Raw genomic sequence first — 20,082 nt, forward strand, 5'->3', positions numbered from 1 at the left:
CCACTAAAATGTGACTAACAACTGTTGTAAAATGTGCTATATAAATAAAACCTGATTTGATTTGACTAGGTGTAACTGGTTTCATGTGACATGTCTGTTGAAGACCAGCAGGAGCGGAGATCTTACCCGCTGCTTCATCTTGACACAGTTGGGCAGGGCGTCCCTGCACCGATTGTGGATGGTGACATTGCAGGCTGGAGAAGAGAAGGGAAACATTACTTCATCTGTCACGCTCTTTCCTACCATCTGCCCATCATCACTCTACATGGGAACTGTTGCCTCAATGTCCTTAGGTCATTGAAGAGTTTGCAACTGATAACTGGACACAGAACACAAAGATTCTTTTTCAAACTGCTGATACAATAATATAAGTGTCATTAAAAGCATGCAGCACGTCTGCCATTTATGTTCAACATGTTCAGCTCTAGTCTATAAAATATGTATGCACTGTATAAAATGTTACTATACCAATCTTTTCCCTGTCTTTCTCCCTGTCTTGGTTACTATCCATCGCTGGGTTGAACATTTGTTTCTCAAATCCCCTTTTCTCAAAGTTAACTCCTTTCTGAGCGAGTTCTCCTGCAATATGCTTTCCTATGCATGGTGTCTGCTGGGCCCATTGTTTGAGAATAGTTCCACTTCCTGTTTTGAGGCTGATTGAGCAGGAAAGAGACTTGGGGCCCTGGTGGGGTTTTCCCTGACACCCCCACCCCATCAAAAAAAAACATACATCTTTTGCCTATTACCTATTTAACAGATCAGTTACATAGACAGTACAAACTGTCTATGTTTTGTTCAACCTGATCCCTACCACAGTTCATGCTAAAAACAAAAATGATTCAGAAACAACTGATTCAGGAACCAATTCAGTGATCAGGCCTTTCTGTTGTGCAGTTCTTTGCAGGCCTTTGCTCTTTCTGTTGCTGGGCCCAAAGACAGGAACTACATGTTCCAACACCTACACAGTGCCATCAATACCAGTACACAGACCAGAGTAGCAGAGCACAGAGCTAGTGCACAGGTCCTATCAGTACTCTCTGGTTACAGCAAAGACCACTGAGGAAATACAGAAGTTGAGCTAAAATATAGAACAATAATGAAATCAAGAACAGAGGAGAGGTGAACTGAGTGATACCAAAACAGGAAAGGGTGTGTGTGTGTGTGTGTGTGTGTGTGTGTGTGTGTGTGTGCACGTGCACACACATGTGAATGTGTGGTTTTGACAGTGTGAATGTAATTGTGTGTGTAAGTGTGTGACTGCGGCCCATTAGAGGTGATAGGTGTGAGTGTACAATGTGATTGTCATTCTATTCATGTGGGCAAAGTTTGGAACAATTTCTGAACAGGAATAGTATCTGTGTTTGTGTGTGTATGATTCCATGCATTCTCACACATGCATGTTTATGTACATGTAGGGCACATTATCTCTGTATCTCCATGTCAGATACAATGTGTCTTGGATCCTAGATAGTGGCAGGATACAACATGCTACACACTGCACAAACACGCAATGCTGCAGACAGTCTTCAGGTAGCAGGCAGGCTGACAGTATAACCAAAAAGTTAAAAGTGTGCAATCTTATACAGTGGGGAAAATAAGTATTTAGTCCGTCACCAATTGTGCAAGTTCTCCCACTTAAAAAGATGAGAGAAGCCGGTAATTGACATTATAGGTAGACCTCAACTATGAGAGACAAAATGTGAAAAAATAATTGAGAAAATCATTTTGTCTGACTTTTAAATAATTTTTTTGCAAATAATGGTGGAAAATAAGTACTTGGTCAATAACAAAAGTTCATCTCAATACTTTGTTGTATATCCTCTGTTGGCAATGACAGAGGTCAAACGTTTTCTGTAAGTCTTCACAAGGATGGCACACACTGTTGCTGGTATGTTGGCCCATTCCTCCATGCAGATCTCCTCTAGAGCAGTGATGTTTTGGGGCTGTCAGCGGGCAACACGGACTTTTAACTCCCTCCAAAGATTTTCGATGGGGTTGAGATCGGGAGACTGGCTAGGCCACTCCAGGACTTTGAAATGTTTCTTACGAAGCCACTCCTTTGTTACCCTGGCAGTGTGCTTGGGATCATGGTCATGCTGAAAGACCCAGCCACGTTTCATCTTCATTGCCCTTGCTGATGGAAGGAGGTTTGCACCCAAAATCTCACAATACATGGCCCCATTCATTCTTTCATGTACATGGACCAGTCGTCCTGGTCCCTTTGCAGAGAAACAGCCCCAAAGCATGATGTTGCCACCCCCATGCTTCACAGTTGGTATGGTGTTCTTTGGATGCAACTCAGCATTCACTGTCCTCCAAACACGACGAGTTGTGTTTTTACCAAATAGTTCTACTTTGGTTTCATCTGACCATATGACATTCTCCCAATACTCTTCTGGAACATCCAAATGCTCTCTAGCAAACTTCAGACGTGCCTAGATATGGACTGGCTTAAGCAGGGGGACACGTCTGGCACTGCAAGATCCCTGGCGTCGTAGTGTGTTGCTGATGGTAGCCTTTGTAACGTTGGTCCCAGCTTTCTGCAGGTCATTCACTAGATCCCCCCTTGTGGTTCTGGGATTTTTCCTCACCGTTCTTGTGATCATTTTGACCCCACGGGCTGAGATCTTGTGTGGAGCCCCAGATCGAGGGAGATTAGTAGTGGTCTTGTAGGTCTTCCATTTTCTGATTATTGCTCCCACAGTAGATTTCTTCACACCAAGCTGCTTGCCTATTGCAGATTCAGTCTTCCCAGCCTGGTGCAGGTCTACAATTCGGTTTCTGGTGTCCTCCGACAGCTCTTTCGTCTTCACCATAGTGGAGTTTGGAGTGTGACTGTTTGAGGTTGTGGGCAGGTGTTTTTTATACTGTTAACAACTTCAAACAGGTGCCATTAATACAGGTAATGAGTGGGGGAAAGAGGAGCCTCTTAAAAAAGAAGTTACAGGTCTGTGACAGCCAGAAATCTTGCTTGTTTGTAGGTGACCAAATACATATTTTCCACCATTATTTGCAAAAAAATTCTTTAAAAGTCAGACAAAATGATTTTCTCAATTTTTTTCACATTTTGTCTCTCATAGTTGAGGTCTACCTATGATGTCAATTACAGGCCTCTCATCTTTTTAAGTGGAAGAACTTGCACAATTGGTGACTGACTAAATACTTATTTTCCCCACTGTAAATGCACCTTCTTAGTCAATTTGGGTACACTGTTATTTTGTTATATGAATTATTAATCAAAAGTAATTAAATGCAGTGATTTGGGGTGTTATCATTGATGCCTGGTGTTTCATCTTTTCAGTAATCGACCCAGTAGATAAAGTAGTTGTCTGTCTTCGGCACTGATATTTTCCATAAGCAGTACTGAGTGTTATCATTTTATTCCCAAACTGAATCAAATGCATGCCTATTCTAAACTGTGTTAGGCATAGATGGTTTTATAACTTTATGTATTATACCTTTATGTTGTGAGTTATACTTACTGTGTTGATACCACATTACAACATTAAATCCATATAATGTACTGAAAATTTTTTATTGAATTTTTTTTTATCACAAATTCAAAAAGCCAAAATGCTCAAACCTCTTGCAGAACTCTATATTCTAGATACGTATGTGCAAAGCAGTGTATGTCTATGTGCAAGTGTGTGTGTGTGTGTGTGTGTGTGTGTGTGTGTGTGTGTGTGTGTGTGTGTGTGTGTGTGTGTGTGCGTGTGTGAGTGTGTGTGCGCGCGTGTGTGTGCGCGCATGTGTGTGTGTGTGCGTGTGTGTGTGTAGAGGGATGGACACTTACTGGGGCAGCTAAGCGCCTCCTTGGCCGTGATGCTCTTATTGCAGGCGGAGCAGAGTGTGGTGCCGCTGACGGTCAGGGTGTTGAAGAGATGGCCGTTACTGTAGCGTGCCTCCCTCTCCCTCGCCTCCCGTTCACGCTCCCTCATCCGCTCCTTCTCTTTATTCTGAACACACCAAACACAGACCTCAACAGCTCACCCCACACCAAACACAGACCTCACAGCCTCAACAGCTCACCCCACACCAAACACAGTCCTCACAACCACAACAGCTCACCCCACACCAAACACAGACCTCACAGCCTCAACAGCTCACCCCACACCAAACACAGTCCTCACAACCACAACAGCTCACCCCACACCAAACACAGTCCTCACAACCACAACAGCTCACCCCACACCAAACACAGACCTCACAGCCTCAACAGCTCACCCCACACCAAACACAGTCCTCACAACCACAACAGCTCACCCCACACCAAACACAGACCTCACAGCCTCAACAGCTCACCCCACACCAAACACAGTCCTCACAACCACAACAGCTCACCCCACACCAAACACAGTCCTCACAACCACAACAGCTCACCCCACACCAAACACAGTCCTCACAGCCTCAACAGCTCACCCCACACCAAACACAGTCCTCACAACCACAACAGCTCACCCCACACCAAACACAGTCCTTACAACCACAACAGCTCACCCCACACCAAACACAGTCCTCACAACCACAACAGCTCACCCCACACCAAACACAGTCCTCACAACCACAACAGCTCACCCCACACCAAACACAGTCCTCACAACCACAACAGCTCACCCCACACCAAACACAGTCCTCACAACCACAACAGTCTACTCCACACCCCGAGGTTTCCTCTTATCTTCACTACTGTCATTATAATCACACCTTGAACAATTATACACATACTAGCCAAATTGCAGGACAATGGTAAACAACTTTCCTGTGGACCCATACACACACACACACACACACACACACAGGGTGATGATATCTGTGAATTGTGCTGTTCTTGTGTAACTGCTCTGAATCATCTCTCATGCTGTAGACACCCATTTATAGTCAGAGCTTATGAACAGGAAAACAGCCATTTTATAACATTAAACACCTTTGCAACAGGACTCCTACAGACATTTTACAGTGCTATAAAGTGTGACTTTCACTTTGGGGTTGCCTGTCTCTACTGGAAGCATTCAACATTCAACACTGGCTAATGTATAGGCTCTAGTGCAGTTAGAGATACACTGTAATATGATGAAATAACAGAACAGCTCACTACCAGTAAGCTGAAATTGAGCTGCACTAAAACCATAAAGTGTTCAGCTTAAAACTACTCAAAAGCACTCTGCAGTCACTGGATTCTTACAGTTATTGTTTATAGTAGCAAAAATGCAGTGTAACTGACGATAAAATACAACAAAAAAATGTTAAAAACACATAACAGCACTTGGCAGAAGGGAATGAAATGGGAAATCGGGATTTGCTGAGATCAGATATCTAAGACATCTGCAAACTGCAAGTTCAGCTCACAGTTTTTGGTTATAGGACTGTGAGTGTCTCATTTGCATTGCAACAGACAGGTTGGCCTTTCTTAAACATTCAATGACATGGACAGTGCATAGTGCATCTTAATGCCTTTGCTCTGAGAACAGCTGCTACTGGACACGCGAACATCTGTTGTACTGCTCAGCTCTGGTAAAAATGACCATTTCTGGCTTTATGACTTTTTTCTGACTTAATGTGTTTATTTCTGACTTTATGGCTAATCAACTTTTTCCCCAAATGATCATTTGGATCCTAAACTACTAAGTAAAAAAAAGTTAATGTGATTGGTGGAAAAAAATGTATGTACTCAAAATATACTACTCTGATCTCCACTGACAGGTTGTTTTCTTCTAACTCCATCTCTCCTGTCCATGAAGGCTATATGGTTCACAGGTGTTCCTCATCCTCCATGCTTCCTATATCTGGGCAACTACCCTTAATATTCACAGACATCACAAATCAATCCCTCCATGCATACTGTGTCTGGAAGAGTGACATGTTTTTGCTGTCGTTTGTTGGCTCTGTAGTACTGTGCCCATAGATCCCCTTACCATCCACTTCTCTGGTGACTGTGGTAAGCTGCCTGGTAATGTTTGTACCAATAACCTGGTGCTCAGTGACACTGAACAGGAGGAATGTCTCTCTCAATATGTCCTACAACAAGATTCATGTGGATTCAACCTTTCTCTTTCCCTAAACCACCACTTGTTCCTTATTAAAACATGGCATTCACTAAAGCTCATCAGGTACTTTAAAAATAAAACCAAAAAGCACTTCACCAGCCGTTTTCTGGACCATATTGAGCACACCTCGACTGTTCACTGCCCAACCACAACCACCATGCACCGCACATAGAGACCTGCCCTACAGACTGCACACTACACTGCACATACTACACTGTACAATTGTTTGTGAATTGTGACCTCAATACACACAGACTGCATGTGATTTTATATTATTGTATTGCAGGTTATACTGTGAAGTGAGAGGACAAATTCCATTTACATGGTGAACAAAATATAACTGACTATTATTATATATTATTATTATATTTGTGTGAGAAAATGTCTATATGAGCATTTGAATTGCTTATGTTTTGGTGCTGCACCACTGTTTTGAAATACTGCACAGGAAATAGAGAGTGACTACTTCCTCTTTGTAATGTGCAATGGTCATAGTTAACGGTTGCCATGGGAACATAGGCATGGGGGTGGAAATGGGCAGCAAAAACTGTATAAAAAGATGTTCAGTGTAAAATGCCGTTTTTGTATCTGTGTGTGTTTGTTAGGGACAGAATGACATAGAGAGAGGGAGAGAGAGAGGGAGAGAGAGAGGGAGAGAGAGAGAGAGAGAAGGCAACCCTAGGCCAAAAACCTCCACTGAAAGCATGAATCACTAAATCACCAGAAATACAGTGTTGCCATCAGCTCAGCTCAAGTACAGGCAGCCGCGGCTGTTGCAGTATCACTGTGTAATTGAAGCGGTCCACACTGAACCAGACACGGTCGGTAGCTGGACGGTACAAATGCAGAGGTCAAACACCTACTGCTCCAACCTCACACGCTTCAGCAGGGTTAAGGGTTTCAACTTCAGGGCTCAAGTTTAAATAGTCTGAGCTCCTGATTTAGTCCAGCCAACGCTGTCCTGTGACCTGAATATACCAAGTCTATGGGGAACCTACTGCTTAAATAGCTGTCAAAGAACGATGAGGAGTATAATTATGATGGTGATAACAGAGACGAAGGTGATCCGACAGGTCTATGGTTCGCTATGACTGAGAGGGTGTTTGTGAGGGTGAAGTTAGACGCTCACCAACATCACATACACTAAACGGTGAGCACACTAAAGTGCGTGCTTGCTATTTGCATGTGAATGTATAAACGGTATGCTGGTGTGGGACGTCTGTAACGTGTGGCCTAATATTTCTATGGTAACTGCTGCTCTTGGTTACCTCCCCCTACTCAGAGCAGCGCGCGCGCGCAAACACGCGCTCCCTCTCCCCGTGCGTCTCAGTCGCACCTACACAAGTCGAAGTAAGGTCCATGCTGGTAATTACTAGAAATTGCAAATATCCCCCCAAAATCTCAAGTTCCTACAAGGACAATCCCCACACCCAACAAGGGAGTAGTTTATATAAGTCAGATTTTAATTATTTTTTAAATATTTTGCCTGTTTTTCGTAAACCATGCGCATCAATCTGGGTAAAATTCTGGCAGTATGCAAGCATGACAATGTCTCTGAATCTGTTATTCATGAACAAATGGAAATGTTTCCATTAGCTACGTTTACCCGCACTTACCCGTAGAGTGATTTCCCTCATCCTCTCCTGGCGAAGTTTCGACAAATCCGCAACTCGAGACATTGCGAAATGCAGTTCCGTTATTATAATGATACGTCAATTCCACTCAAAGGCTAAGAAAATATCCAAAAGAAATAGTGTCCTTGTTAAACGTCGCGTAATATTCTATCCGGTACAATCACATATCTTGGCGAGCCTTGTCTAACTGTACAGCGCGACACCGTAACTTCTTGTGAAAGCGCCGCTCGTGCCCCCGTGCACACCGCTCCTTTCGTACAGGAAACGCCAGAATGACGGTGCAGCGCGTGAAGGCAGCGAAACACGATGCCAAACCGCGCCCACGAGACAGTATTTCTTAACCAATTTCTTTTTTAATCGTGCGCGTGTGTAAGAGAATATGTGCTGTAAGAATATGTGCTGTGTGTCTGTAAGAGAGAAGGAGAGAGTGTGCATGTTTGTGTGTTTGCGCGCGCGCGCACGACTGTTTATGTTTGCTTGTTATAAAGGTAACAACTTGGTCTACATTAACTTCACAACTCCGCCCTCTGGCAAGACTAATTCTTAGTGTCACACTCATACCAACGGACAAACGTAATGGCAAATCTCAACTTCACTGAGCAAACGGGAACGATACTCTGAATTTCCTCTCCTGTAGTCCAGAAGGCACATTACATTACACTCAGCTTCTGTTTTTCTTTTATGCACCTCTCTCTCTCTCTCTCTCTCTCTCTCTCTCTCTCTCTCACACACACACACACACACACACACACACACACTCTCTGCAGGTGTTTGTAAAGAGTACAGATATTATTGTTTGGGTTATGCACCAATTCTAAAGCTGGACTGGAGTGCCTTAGGAGGCAAACCCGTGTAAATACATAACAAGGCAGACTCAGTCTTCAGTAACCTGCCAGAACTATACTGCACCCTGCAGCATCCACATTACTTCATCTCACAGTAAAAACCACAAACCACAGCCAATAATCACCCTTCTGGGACAACATTCAAATATAGTTATCGATAAATATAGTAATTCAGACAGGAGCAAGAAAGATTGATCATAATAAGCCAAAGAGTTCATATATAACTTCTGGTACTCATTTCCTTGCTTTGAAGGAATGTTTTACTAATACAGTATAAGTGTATGTAAAGATTTTAATTATACTTAACTACAGATCACCTATAGCACTGCTAATACCTGGTTGCGGACGAGAGAGGAGCAGATTGATAATAGTGTCACACACTGCTGCAGTGTGATTGTGTTTATGTGGAGTGAGGGAGAAGTGTGGGAGAAATGAGGGAGAAGTGTGGGAGAAGTGTGGGAGAAATGAGGGAGAAGTGTGGGAGAAATGAGGGAGAAATGAGGGAGAAGTGTGGGAGAAGTGTGGGAGAAATGAGGGAGAAGTGTGGGAGAAATGTGGGAGAAATGAGGGAGAAGTGTGGGAGAAATGAGGGAGAAATGAGGGAGAAGTGTGGGAGAAGTGTGGGAGAAATGAGGGAGAAGTGTGGGAGAAATGTGGGAGAAATGGAAGGCTGTTTATTTTGGGAGGGAGCATGGAGGCAGGCAGACTTTTTTGCTGCCTTGACCACATCTGTTGCCATGCCAACCATACACTCAGATGTTAGGGTGTGGTAAGAGTTGGTGAAGTTTACTTGTGTGCACATATTAAAGGCTCCTAACATCACGTTAGTTCCCTCTATGCTCTCCTTATATTTTATTTGTCAAATATTCTGCATGCTAATTCCATAAAACAAGTCCAACTGAATAGTGGATGATGGTCCTAAATTAAGCAGCTATTTATCTGCCATGGAGATGCTAAAGGTAGAGTGTACTTTATAAACCTACCTAAAACCAGAGGTGTATAATCCAGGTTCAGTGAGTAAAAGTCCTCACCAGGATTTTGCTCAAGCTTGCTAGATTTTCTAATTAGTACAATTCAGGTAAAATTAGTGGAATCAACACAATCCAGGAAGCCTGAGCAAAGCAAAATCCTGGTGAGGACTTTTACTTTCTGAACCTGGATTATACACCTCTGCCTAAAACAAAGCTAATTCTATAGATTATGCAATGATTAATTGTGACCCAAAGTAAAAAAATTGTGACTTTTAGTCTTCAGAATTGTGTGTAGTATCAGTAATTTTATTAGATGTGAAGGCCACAGCACATTTCGGATATGCTGTTCTTGCAAGATTTGCATATCGGACGTGTAGAGAGCCCTTTTCTGTGAAATCCACCAGCTCTTTAACTTCAACCATTCTCTCTCTCTTTCTCTCTCTCTCTCTCTCTCTGGACAGGACAGATTGCTCTGTGGGCGGATTTCCACACAGCATTTCACCACTTGCTTGCTCTCCCTTTCTCCCTTGCTTTGCTCTTGATTTCTTGAAATTTTAGACACACATATACACATACACAAACATGCACGTATGCACACATGCACACATACTCACATGCATGCACATGTAGGCAAGGAATGATCCAAGCATAATAACAACTAAACATTTAATAATTTCATTTCAATGAAATAGTGCCGGCAAGAATATTTATTCCCTACACCTCAAAATAAACTGTTCTATCCAATCAATATACAGATAAAGTAAAGTCCTGACAATCTTTGAAAAGCTGGACACAAGAAAGCCAAGACTTGTGCATTCAGACTGTCCCGATAACACTAGTTACCACAGCTCTCTGCCACATATATATCAAACAGCTGGATGGTTACTCAGCATTGCTGGAGGAAACTCATTTTTTGAAAGGATGTTACAGTCGGTCAGTACATTTACATTTAGGGCATTTAGCAGACGCTCTTACCCAGAGTGACTTACAAAATGCTTTGCATCTGTTCACAGAATTCATCCTAGATAATAGCACAGATAGGCCAGAATTCAAGATACCCTTGAACCAGAACTACTAAAGTACAGGAATCAATATTACCTAGTGTTTTGATTAAAACAGCTTCACTTAAACAGTAGTTAAACTGTTACCAAGAAGCACAAATAACCACTGACAGATACAAGTGCTATCTGCTGAGTTACTGCTTGTTTAAGAACTCAACAAACAGGTGAGTCTTCGGTTTACATTTGAAGGCAGCAAGAGACTCTGCTGTCCGTGCAGCTAATGGAAGATCATTCCACCATCTTGGAGCAAGGACAGAGAATAGTACATGGTAAATAGAGTACAGAAGCCCCCACAGTTTGTTACATAACATTGCTGTAAATGAACCATCCACCAAAAAACATTAGTATATTATTGTATCTGTTGACTCAATTAGTTTATTAATAATAATAATAATAATAATAATAAAAATAATAATAATAATAATACATTTTATTTTTATTTGACACTCAAGGTCACCTTACATAATCTAAAATATAAAATAGAACAATGATAATAAATAAAACAGCAAAACATAGTGTTATGATTATCAAACACAGGGGTGACGCAATTGCAAATTTGGGAATGTTTATTATTAAGGAAATGACAAAACACTAGACAGAAACCCAGGACACAAACAGGGACTACACTATACAATAAAAGACTAATACTATCGAACAAGACAACCAGATAACTAAGCAAAGCACTAATACATACGAACATTCCACACGTACACTACCAAAACGGAGCGGGGAGAATAACAACACTAAGGGGAGTAACAACGAAGGGGAGATAGATATTGACAAAGCCAGACTACACTTAAACACAACGAAGGCAGGATACAACAGACCATGGTGAGGTTAAACATAAATCCTAAAGTACACGACGAGAGACGAGACCAATAACCGGAAACAGAGTAGAAGGGCATGGGATAAAACATACACAGACGGGGAAAACAGTGTAAACACGCTAACAAGGCAAGATGGAGAGAACAAGGCAGAGCGGGACAGGGCAAGGCTAGGACGTACTCACACGACAAACAATGACCGACACGGACGACTGAAACAGATGGGATGATATACTCTGAAACAGGGGAGTGTAACGAGACTCAGGTGCAGGCACTAAAGACAGGGGCGTGACAGACAGAGGGAGAAACCATGGGAACGGGGAAACTAGGCAGGACTAGGGAGGAGGGAAGGGTTGGAAGTGACACATAGAGACAATGGATAAAATTCAGAGCAATTTGAGTCAGATGATAGGCAACTCTAAATATATAAGTTTTGAGACCTGATTAAAATGTGAAATGGATTCAGAATTCCTGAAGTCAAGAGGACCTAGGGGCAGAGCTACTAATAGCCCCATGGTGCTGAGACACATGGAGGGGCGAGGTTGTGAATTGCCTTGAAAGTGAGGAGTAAAATTTTGTAGATGATGCGATGCCTAACCGTGCCAGTGAAGCAGATGTAAAACAGGAATGATATGATGAGAAAGGCGGAGACAAGTGATATTTTTGAGGTGGAAATAAGCAGATCGAGTGGTATTATTGATGTGTGATTGTAATGACAGAGTACTATCCAGGATAACACCCAAGTGCTTTACCTGAACTAGTCAAGTCAAGAGAACTTTATTGTCAAAAATCTATGTAACAAGGTTAACACAGAAGTTTGAAATTGCGTTTGGCCAGTTCCAATGTGGAACTGAAGGATAGACAGAGCAGAAGGCGAGAATATAGAATATGAAAAGAAGGGGGCCTAAGACAGAGCCCTGAGGCACACCAGAGAAAACAGGAGAAGGTTGAGAATTGAAAAGTTTTGAGCAGGATAAACTGTGTGCAGTTTGAAAGATATGATTTAAACCATTTTAATGGTGTGTGAGTTATCCCAATGGAGGACAGTCTATGAAGAAGAGTGGTGTGATAAATAAGTATCAAAGGCAGCACTCAGATCCAGAAGAATAAGAATAGAAGGAAAGCTAGAAGAGAGATCGCTAATAGAAGAGATAGTTCGCTAATTCGTTAATTTGAAAAAACAATTGCAAAATTAGAAAAACACTCTGCAGCAGCGTCAGCAGGAAGCAGCATCAGCAGGAAGCAGCGTCAGCAGGAAGCAGCGTCAGAAGGCAAAATCAGCAGAACTTAGTTAGTTTTGAGAATATGAACCGCAGACTCCTGCCTTTGCAATTGTGGCATGTTTAGCTTAGACCTTCTCACCACTGACAGTAATAGCAATAGTATTTGTGAGACGTGCCAGTCAGTTAGAGAGTCCACTCATTATTAAGGGATAGAGAGCAAGAGTCAGTTGTAGCTGTGGACACACCAGGGAGAGCTAGTGTCTCCATGACTCCACGTTGTTCGAGCCCTCACAGTGGGGCGCATGGGTGACGTCTCGATGGTATAGTCAGAGAGCAACTATTTTCATTGGTCTCCTACATTTCCGTCATGCCTGCTCGTGGTAAGCGTAACAGATTGACCGACCATAGTAATTCGACGCAGCAGGAGAAACTATCCCCAGAATATTTATGCGCATGCCGCAGCAGTATTTGCAGGCTACATCAGAGATTAGAGAACCAGAAATCATTTTCAGACAGAGATTCTCGTGGAAACCCCGTTGCCCTGCCCTCACTGGCCCATTGCCCAGATGTATACAGCGGCTTATATTCATCCACCGACCTTTATATTAGCCAATGTAACACATACATTCAGCTGCTCACTTGCCCCACTCCGCCTGAGGGTGTCCTAGTACTATTTATGAGATCCCTACTGACTGACAAGGCACTGGAGTGGGCAGATTTAATTTTAACAACTCGAGGAACAGTTCGTGTCACCCCAAGGACCGGATTACAGTGCAGTGGTACTACCCAAGGAAGATTTTGGGGGTGGCTGTGCCCCGATGCGCCGACCCCTCATGGCCCAGCTAGTCAAACCCATCCACCATGTGAGAGGGATCAGAGGCATGAGACCTAACTCCTTAAAAGGTCTCCACACCTGCCTGCACTGCGCAGATCTCCATGCTCGCCTGCATCGCCCAGGTCTCCACACTGCAGCCGAGCAGTCTGGCGGCTCTGCCCCCAATGACGTCAGTCCAGTGGCCCAGCCTCCCGATGACGTCAGTCCGGCGAACCAGCCTCTCGATGACGTCAGTCTGACAGGCAAGTATGCCTCCGAATGTCTCCCTATCGTCCCTGAAATATCCGATCGCCTCCTCACCGGCTCCCGCATTCCCCAGTGCATCTTCGGCCTTGATGCGCCTCAGGGCCTCTTCGGCCTCAGTGCTCCCCAGGGCCTCTTCGACCTCGACACTCCCCAAGGCCTCGTCGGCCGCAGCATCCCCTGGGGCCTCCTTCACCGCTCCTACCCCGCTCCTACCCTACGCCAGTTCCCTCAGCCGGTAGGCCTGTCCCTTCGGCCTGTCAGCTGGTCCAGCTGGTCCCTTCGGCCCATTAGCCAGTTCCCCGGCTCGGCTGTTTCTCACGGACCATCTTCTGACTGCACCAGCCCCCACAGAGACTGCATTGCCCGCCTGTGGGCCTGAGACTGATAATTGTCGTGTTAACCTGGATATGGTTCCCTTTGCTGATATCCTTGTTTGCCCTTGCCTTTGTTTCCTTTGTTGCCGTGCTCCATTCCCAGTTTCCTGTTGATCCCAGTCCCTGTGTGTGTGCCTGTTTGTGTCCACGTACCTGTCCCTGTATCTGTGTCTGGTGTGTTCCTGCAGGTCCCTGTTCCCATCTCAGTTCCCCAGATTATCACCCACTTTGTCCTCGTCCAGGTCTCCGTTATCCTCCGCCTACTGTCCTCAGGAACCAGGTCCCCCCGTGTATCTGATGGCACCTGTGGCACCATCTCATCCGGCCCCCTCCACTTTGTCTCCTGTTTTTGTTCCCAGTCATGTCCCGTCCAGTCCTGTTCCTCTGTCTCGGCCCGTTCCCCGTCCCAATCCTTTCTTGGGTTTGGCTCACCATCCCGTGCCCCCGTCCTGCCCCGTGCCTGTTGTCCCTGCCCCAGCCACACCCCTTGGGTCCCCTCTGCATCCTGGTAGTTGTGTCCCCAGTGTCTGTTCCTTCCTGCCTGTTTTGGCGTGCCCGGGTGTTGCACGCCTTGGGGGTTATGTCACATATGGCTCTATCTCCACGGCCCTGGACTACTCTTACTGACCATCAAGAAGTCTAGGACTCTAAGAATGAACACGTATATAAATACACACAAAGATGAGAACTATTCATGATTTCCATCACTTCTTTGTTTATGTATCTCTTTAATTACTGTTGTCATGGTGACGGTTATTAAAATAAGTTGGATCAGCACCAGGTTTTTAAATTGGGTTAATCGCTGCAGTTTTAAAAGCCGCTGATACAGTCTCAGTCGTGAGGGAAGAGTAAATGATAGCAGTAATAAGAGGAAGCAGAGTTGTGGGGAGACGGTCCAGTGAGCAGGTAGATGGATTAGCGTTACAAATGAGATCAGAAAGTTAGGAGATAGAAGGAAGAGAGAAAGACAAAAAATAAGTTGAAGAAAGAGGAAATTCATAGGTTCAAGGAAGTGTAGGAGACAGTAGGGGAGAGTTAAAAGGTTTAGAAACAGTTGCAGAAATACACCGAGTTCTAAAAGACTTGTAAACATTAATTTTGAAAAAAGACAAGAACGAGAAGAATATGGTGGAAGAGAGTCTGGAACTTGAACAGTTTTCTTATACAATGCGTAGTGTGATCTAGTGTCATCATTCAAATAAATATTTAAACCAGAATAGTTTGAGATAAAGAGTCCTTAAAATGAAGGTCCTTGTACATATCCTTGTGAACGGACAGACCAGTTGTCCGAAACAATCTCATATTGTCGTTCCTTAGTTTTCAAGAGCCCAAGCTCAGATGTGAACCAGGGGGGCAAGCGTGAGAAATGAACCATACTTGATTTCAGTGTGACGAAAGAGTCAAGACTGGCCTGAAGAGTAGAGTTATATAATGACACTAACTCATCAGGGACCATTTGTTGATGGAAATCCAAATGGGAGACTATACTGGAAGACAGGGAGACCAGATCGATATTTTTAATATTGCAGTCGGTGATGAGACGGGGAAGCTTCATAGTGGAGAGAGGAAGATTAAAAGAAAGAAGAAAGTGGTCAGATATAGCTAGTTCTTCAACCGAACGATTAAAAGGAGTGACACCCGAGCAACAGACGAGGTCCAAAATGTGACCTTTAGAGTGAGTGGAAACGTCAATAAACTGATGCAGTCCGAAGCTCTCCATACATGATATGAAGTCTCTAGTGAGGGGATTGTTACTGTTGCCCATGTGAATATTAAAATCACCCATAACTATAATAGCAGGTGAGAGAATGATCAGATGTGTGAGGGCAGTGAAGTTGTGCAGGGGCAGTGGTTGTTCATGGTGATTGGCTCTAAAGGAATGCTGTACAATCAACAGATTACATACATGATGCTCTTCTGAAACAATGATTTACTGATCGGTTATGCATTATACATAACATACAAACAAGCATACAGGAGTAAAATACTTTTAGCCAATGTTTCTCATTGCATCCACTCTGAAACAGCTCAACTGTTGTACTGCGTAAACAATGCATGAAGCTATAGAAGGTGGTTTTTGCATCTTATCGTACTTTAATGGCACATTTAAAAGTCACCGGCATATTTAAAAAAACAACAGTGACATGTTCTACCTCTTCACTTTGTGTGTGCATGTGAGAGACGGAGTGTGGAAGAGAGAAGGAGAGAGAGCTACAGAGCAGTGCGTTGCCGTGGGTTACCACTCCATCAAGGAGCTTCACTTCAGAGCTGTTCTGTGGCAGGCGAGAAAAAATGTGTGTGTGTGTTTTGTATGTTTCTGACAGTAGGGGTTAGACCGTGGGGGTGGTGTGTGAGTGTGTCTGAGTGTGTGTGTGTGTGTGTGTGTGTGTGTGTGTGTGTGTGTGTGTGTGTGTGTGTGAGGGTGTGTGTGTGTTGCATGTTTCTGACAGTAGGGGTTAGACCGTGGGGGTGGTGTGTGTGTGTGTATGTGTGTGTGTGTGTGTGTGTGTGTGGTAATAATCAGGTAATAGTGGCTGGAACCTACAAGTCCTGTCATTCAGTACAGGTCTCAGGGCACCTGTCACAGGACTCTAATGCAGGCAATAAGGTGTGTGTGTGTGTGTGTGTGTGTGTGTGTGTGTGTGTGTGTGTGTGTGTGTGTGTGTGTTTGTGTGTGTGTGTGTGTGTGTGTGTTTGTGTGTGTGTGTAATTCTGACTAATGGGCTACACCAGGAGCAGTGAAAAACGAATGTTAGCCCTAAAACAATCCTGCATCCCTCCTACACTTCTTCATACGCCCCCTACATACACCCCCATACACTTCCTCATACACCCTCACATACACCCCCCACACACGGCCCCACATAAACCCCTCACATACACCCTCTACATACACTTCCACATACACCCCCATACACCCCCCACATACACCCTCCACATACACCCCCCACATACACCCCTCACATACACCCTCTACATACACTTCCTCATACACCCCCCACATACACCCCCCACATACACCCCTCACATACACACCCCCACATACACCCCTCACATACACCCTCTACATACACTTCCTCATACACCCCCCACATACACCCCCACATACACACTCCCACATACACCCCCTACATACACCCCCACATACACCCCCTACATCAGGCGTACTCAACTAAATTTGTCCGCGGTCCAATTTTGGCAGATACCTGTGACCTGAGGTCCGGTGCGGCGGGGGTGGCGAACGTAACACTCGTGACGGAGTGTTTTTTCAATAGCCCTGAAATAAATGCTACGGTTTTGTTTTGGTCCGTATCTAGTTAATCAGGAATGAGATTGGGTCCGGACAGGACTGCGTTCGGGTCCGGATCCGGACCGCGGTCCGCCAGTTGAGTACCCCTGCCCTACATACATCCCCTACATACACCCCCATACACTTCCTCATACACCCCCCACATACACCCCCCACATACACACCCCACATACACACCCCCACATACACCCCCATACACTTCCTCATACACCCCCCACATACACCCCCTACATACACCCCCACATACACCCCCCTACATACACCCCCATACACTTCCTCATACACCCCCCACATACACCCCCTACATACACCCCCACATACACCCCCCTACATACACCCCCACATACACCCCCTACATACACACCCCACATACACCCTCTACATACACTTCCTCATACACCCCCCACATACACACCCCACATACACACCCCCACATACACCCCCATACACTTCCTCATACACCCCCCACATACACCCCCTACATACACCCCCACATACACCCCCCTACATACACCCCCACATACACCCCCTACATACACACCCCACATACACCCTCTACATACACTTCCTCATACACCCCCACATACACACCCCCACATACACCCCCTACATACACCCCCACATACACCCCAACATACACCCCCTACATACACTTCCTCATACACCCCCCACATACACCCCTCACATACACCCCCTACATACACACCCCCACATACACACCCCCACATACACACCCCCACATACACCCCCTACATACACACCCCACATACACCCCCATACACTTCCTCATACACCCCCATACACTTCCTCATACACCCCACACATACACCCCCACACCTTCTCCTAGCCTTTCATTTACCACACCCTCACCACCACCCTCCTCCACCTAACCTATCAAATGACATGAGCCCAGATGTGTGGTTTTCTAAATCTGTGATGTGGTGCTGCCCCAGACGAGGCCCCAGCTCCTCCCCTCAGGTTCTCCACGGTGCAGCCTGACTGAAGCCCAGTCTGAGCTCAGCACTCGCTGTCCAGTGTTTTGGTAACATAGGGGCACTAACTACATGTGTGTATATAAGGGACGTGTCAGGTTTCTCTCTGCTTGATATGAGCTGGGATTGGGCTCAGTTATTCTGATTGGACAGTGCTGGTTGGGCTCAGTTATTCTGATTGGACAGTGCTGGTTGGGCTCAGTTATTCTGATTTGACAGTGCTGGTTGGGCTCAGTTATTCTGATTGGACAGTGCTGGTTGCAGCCACCAGCTGGGAGACTATGACCCCAACATGAGCGTGATAGAACTGGGATGCCTATAAATGGCTTTCATTACAAACTATGAATTCTGCAAAGAACTGGCAAATGTTTATGTTTGAATAATGATGCTGGTTTATGTGAAGAAACATCAAAGTGGGTGAAGGGAAGATTTTCAAAGGGAAAACAAACTGACAAATATAAAAGAAGGTTGATACAGTATGAGGAAGATATAATCAGACTACACTGTTATCTTAATAACAAATTAACCTATTAGCTCTACACAATGGTTGATTCTTTCCATGTAACAGGTATGCAACATCACACACACACACACACACACACACACACACACACACACACACACACACACACACACACACACACTTTGTCGAAATGGACTGAAAGTCCCTTGCACACACATACAACAACCCCCCCCAGAAATCAGTGCACCAAATGATCTCCACCATCCTGTAATCATCAGAGTGCCTGTGGCTATACTTAACACAAGCCCTGTCATTGTCCTTTAAAGTGTGAGGTCACTTGAACTAACAGCTGACATGATTCTGTGTGTGTATGAAAGAGAGGAAGAGAGAGATAGTAAGAGAGAAGACAAGAGAGAAAAGGAGCAAGAGGCAGATTCCCAGAATTTGCAGACATGAGGCACTACCCACACCCCCAAGAAGACCATGGTCGATCACATGTGCGACTCTATAACTTTCTAGTTATACGGTTGCTGTAATTCTATGCCAAGTGTTCACTGTCCACCTGGGATGTGTTATTGTGTGTGTGTGTGTGTGTGTGTGTGTGTGTGTGTGTGTGTGTGTGTGTGTGTGTGTGTGCCCTCATGCATGTTCATCTACATATCACAAACATAAGTGTGTTTGCGAGGTATTCTATCATGGCAATGATTTTGAATGTTGACGTTTACTACTGAAAATTACACATCAGAATATACACCAATCACCCATAACATTAAAACCAGCTGCCTAATAATGTGGAAGACCTAGTGCCACCAAACCAGCCCTGACCCACTGAGACACAAGCTCCACAAGACATCTTAAGAGCTTAAGATCTCTTAAGGCGGTGTCCTGTGGTATCTGGCACAAAGTTGGTAGCTGCAGCTGCAAGTCCTGTAAGTTGTGAGGTAGCACCTCCATAGATCATATGTTTTTCAGCACACTTGATATCTGGTAGACTGGATTGAAACCTTGACAATTTGGAAGCCCCTTGAACTCTTTGTCACATCCTTCAAACCATTCCTAAACAAATTTTGCCATGGGGCAGTGTGCATTATCGTTCTGAAGGAGCCCACTGGCCCTTGCATTGTCTGCAACAATGTTTAGGTAGGTGGGATGTATCAAAGCAACATCCACATTAAAGCCTGCACCCAAGGCCCCCCTTCAAAAACACTGCACAGAGATTCACACAGACCCTGCTAGCTTGCCTTCATCACACCCCGGTGG

At 44.6% G+C, this 20,082-nt stretch overlaps 1 protein-coding gene across 3 annotated transcripts in view; it reads right to left on the bottom strand.

Moving 5' to 3' along the window:
• Positions 1–20,082, bottom strand: part of arhgef2a (Rho guanine nucleotide exchange factor (GEF) 2a) — a 58,377-nt gene that overhangs the window by 22,227 nt on the left and 16,068 nt on the right. For 2 of the 3 annotated variants that reach the window (XM_077007975.1, XM_077007976.1), the window contains exons 8-9: positions 3,794–3,956; positions 127–194 (exon numbers count right to left, since the gene is read on the bottom strand). In XM_077007975.1, the coding sequence (XP_076864090.1) occupies positions 127–194; positions 3,794–3,956 (231 nt within the window). Of the gene's footprint in view, positions 1–126; positions 195–3,793; positions 3,957–7,660; positions 8,094–20,082 lie in introns of those variants that run through there. The other variant, XM_077007977.1, reaches the window with a different exon arrangement.

Source organism: Brachyhypopomus gauderio, chromosome 6, assembly GCF_052324685.1.
Source record: "Brachyhypopomus gauderio isolate BG-103 chromosome 6, BGAUD_0.2, whole genome shotgun sequence".
NCBI lineage: Eukaryota > Metazoa > Chordata > Actinopteri > Gymnotiformes > Hypopomidae > Brachyhypopomus > Brachyhypopomus gauderio.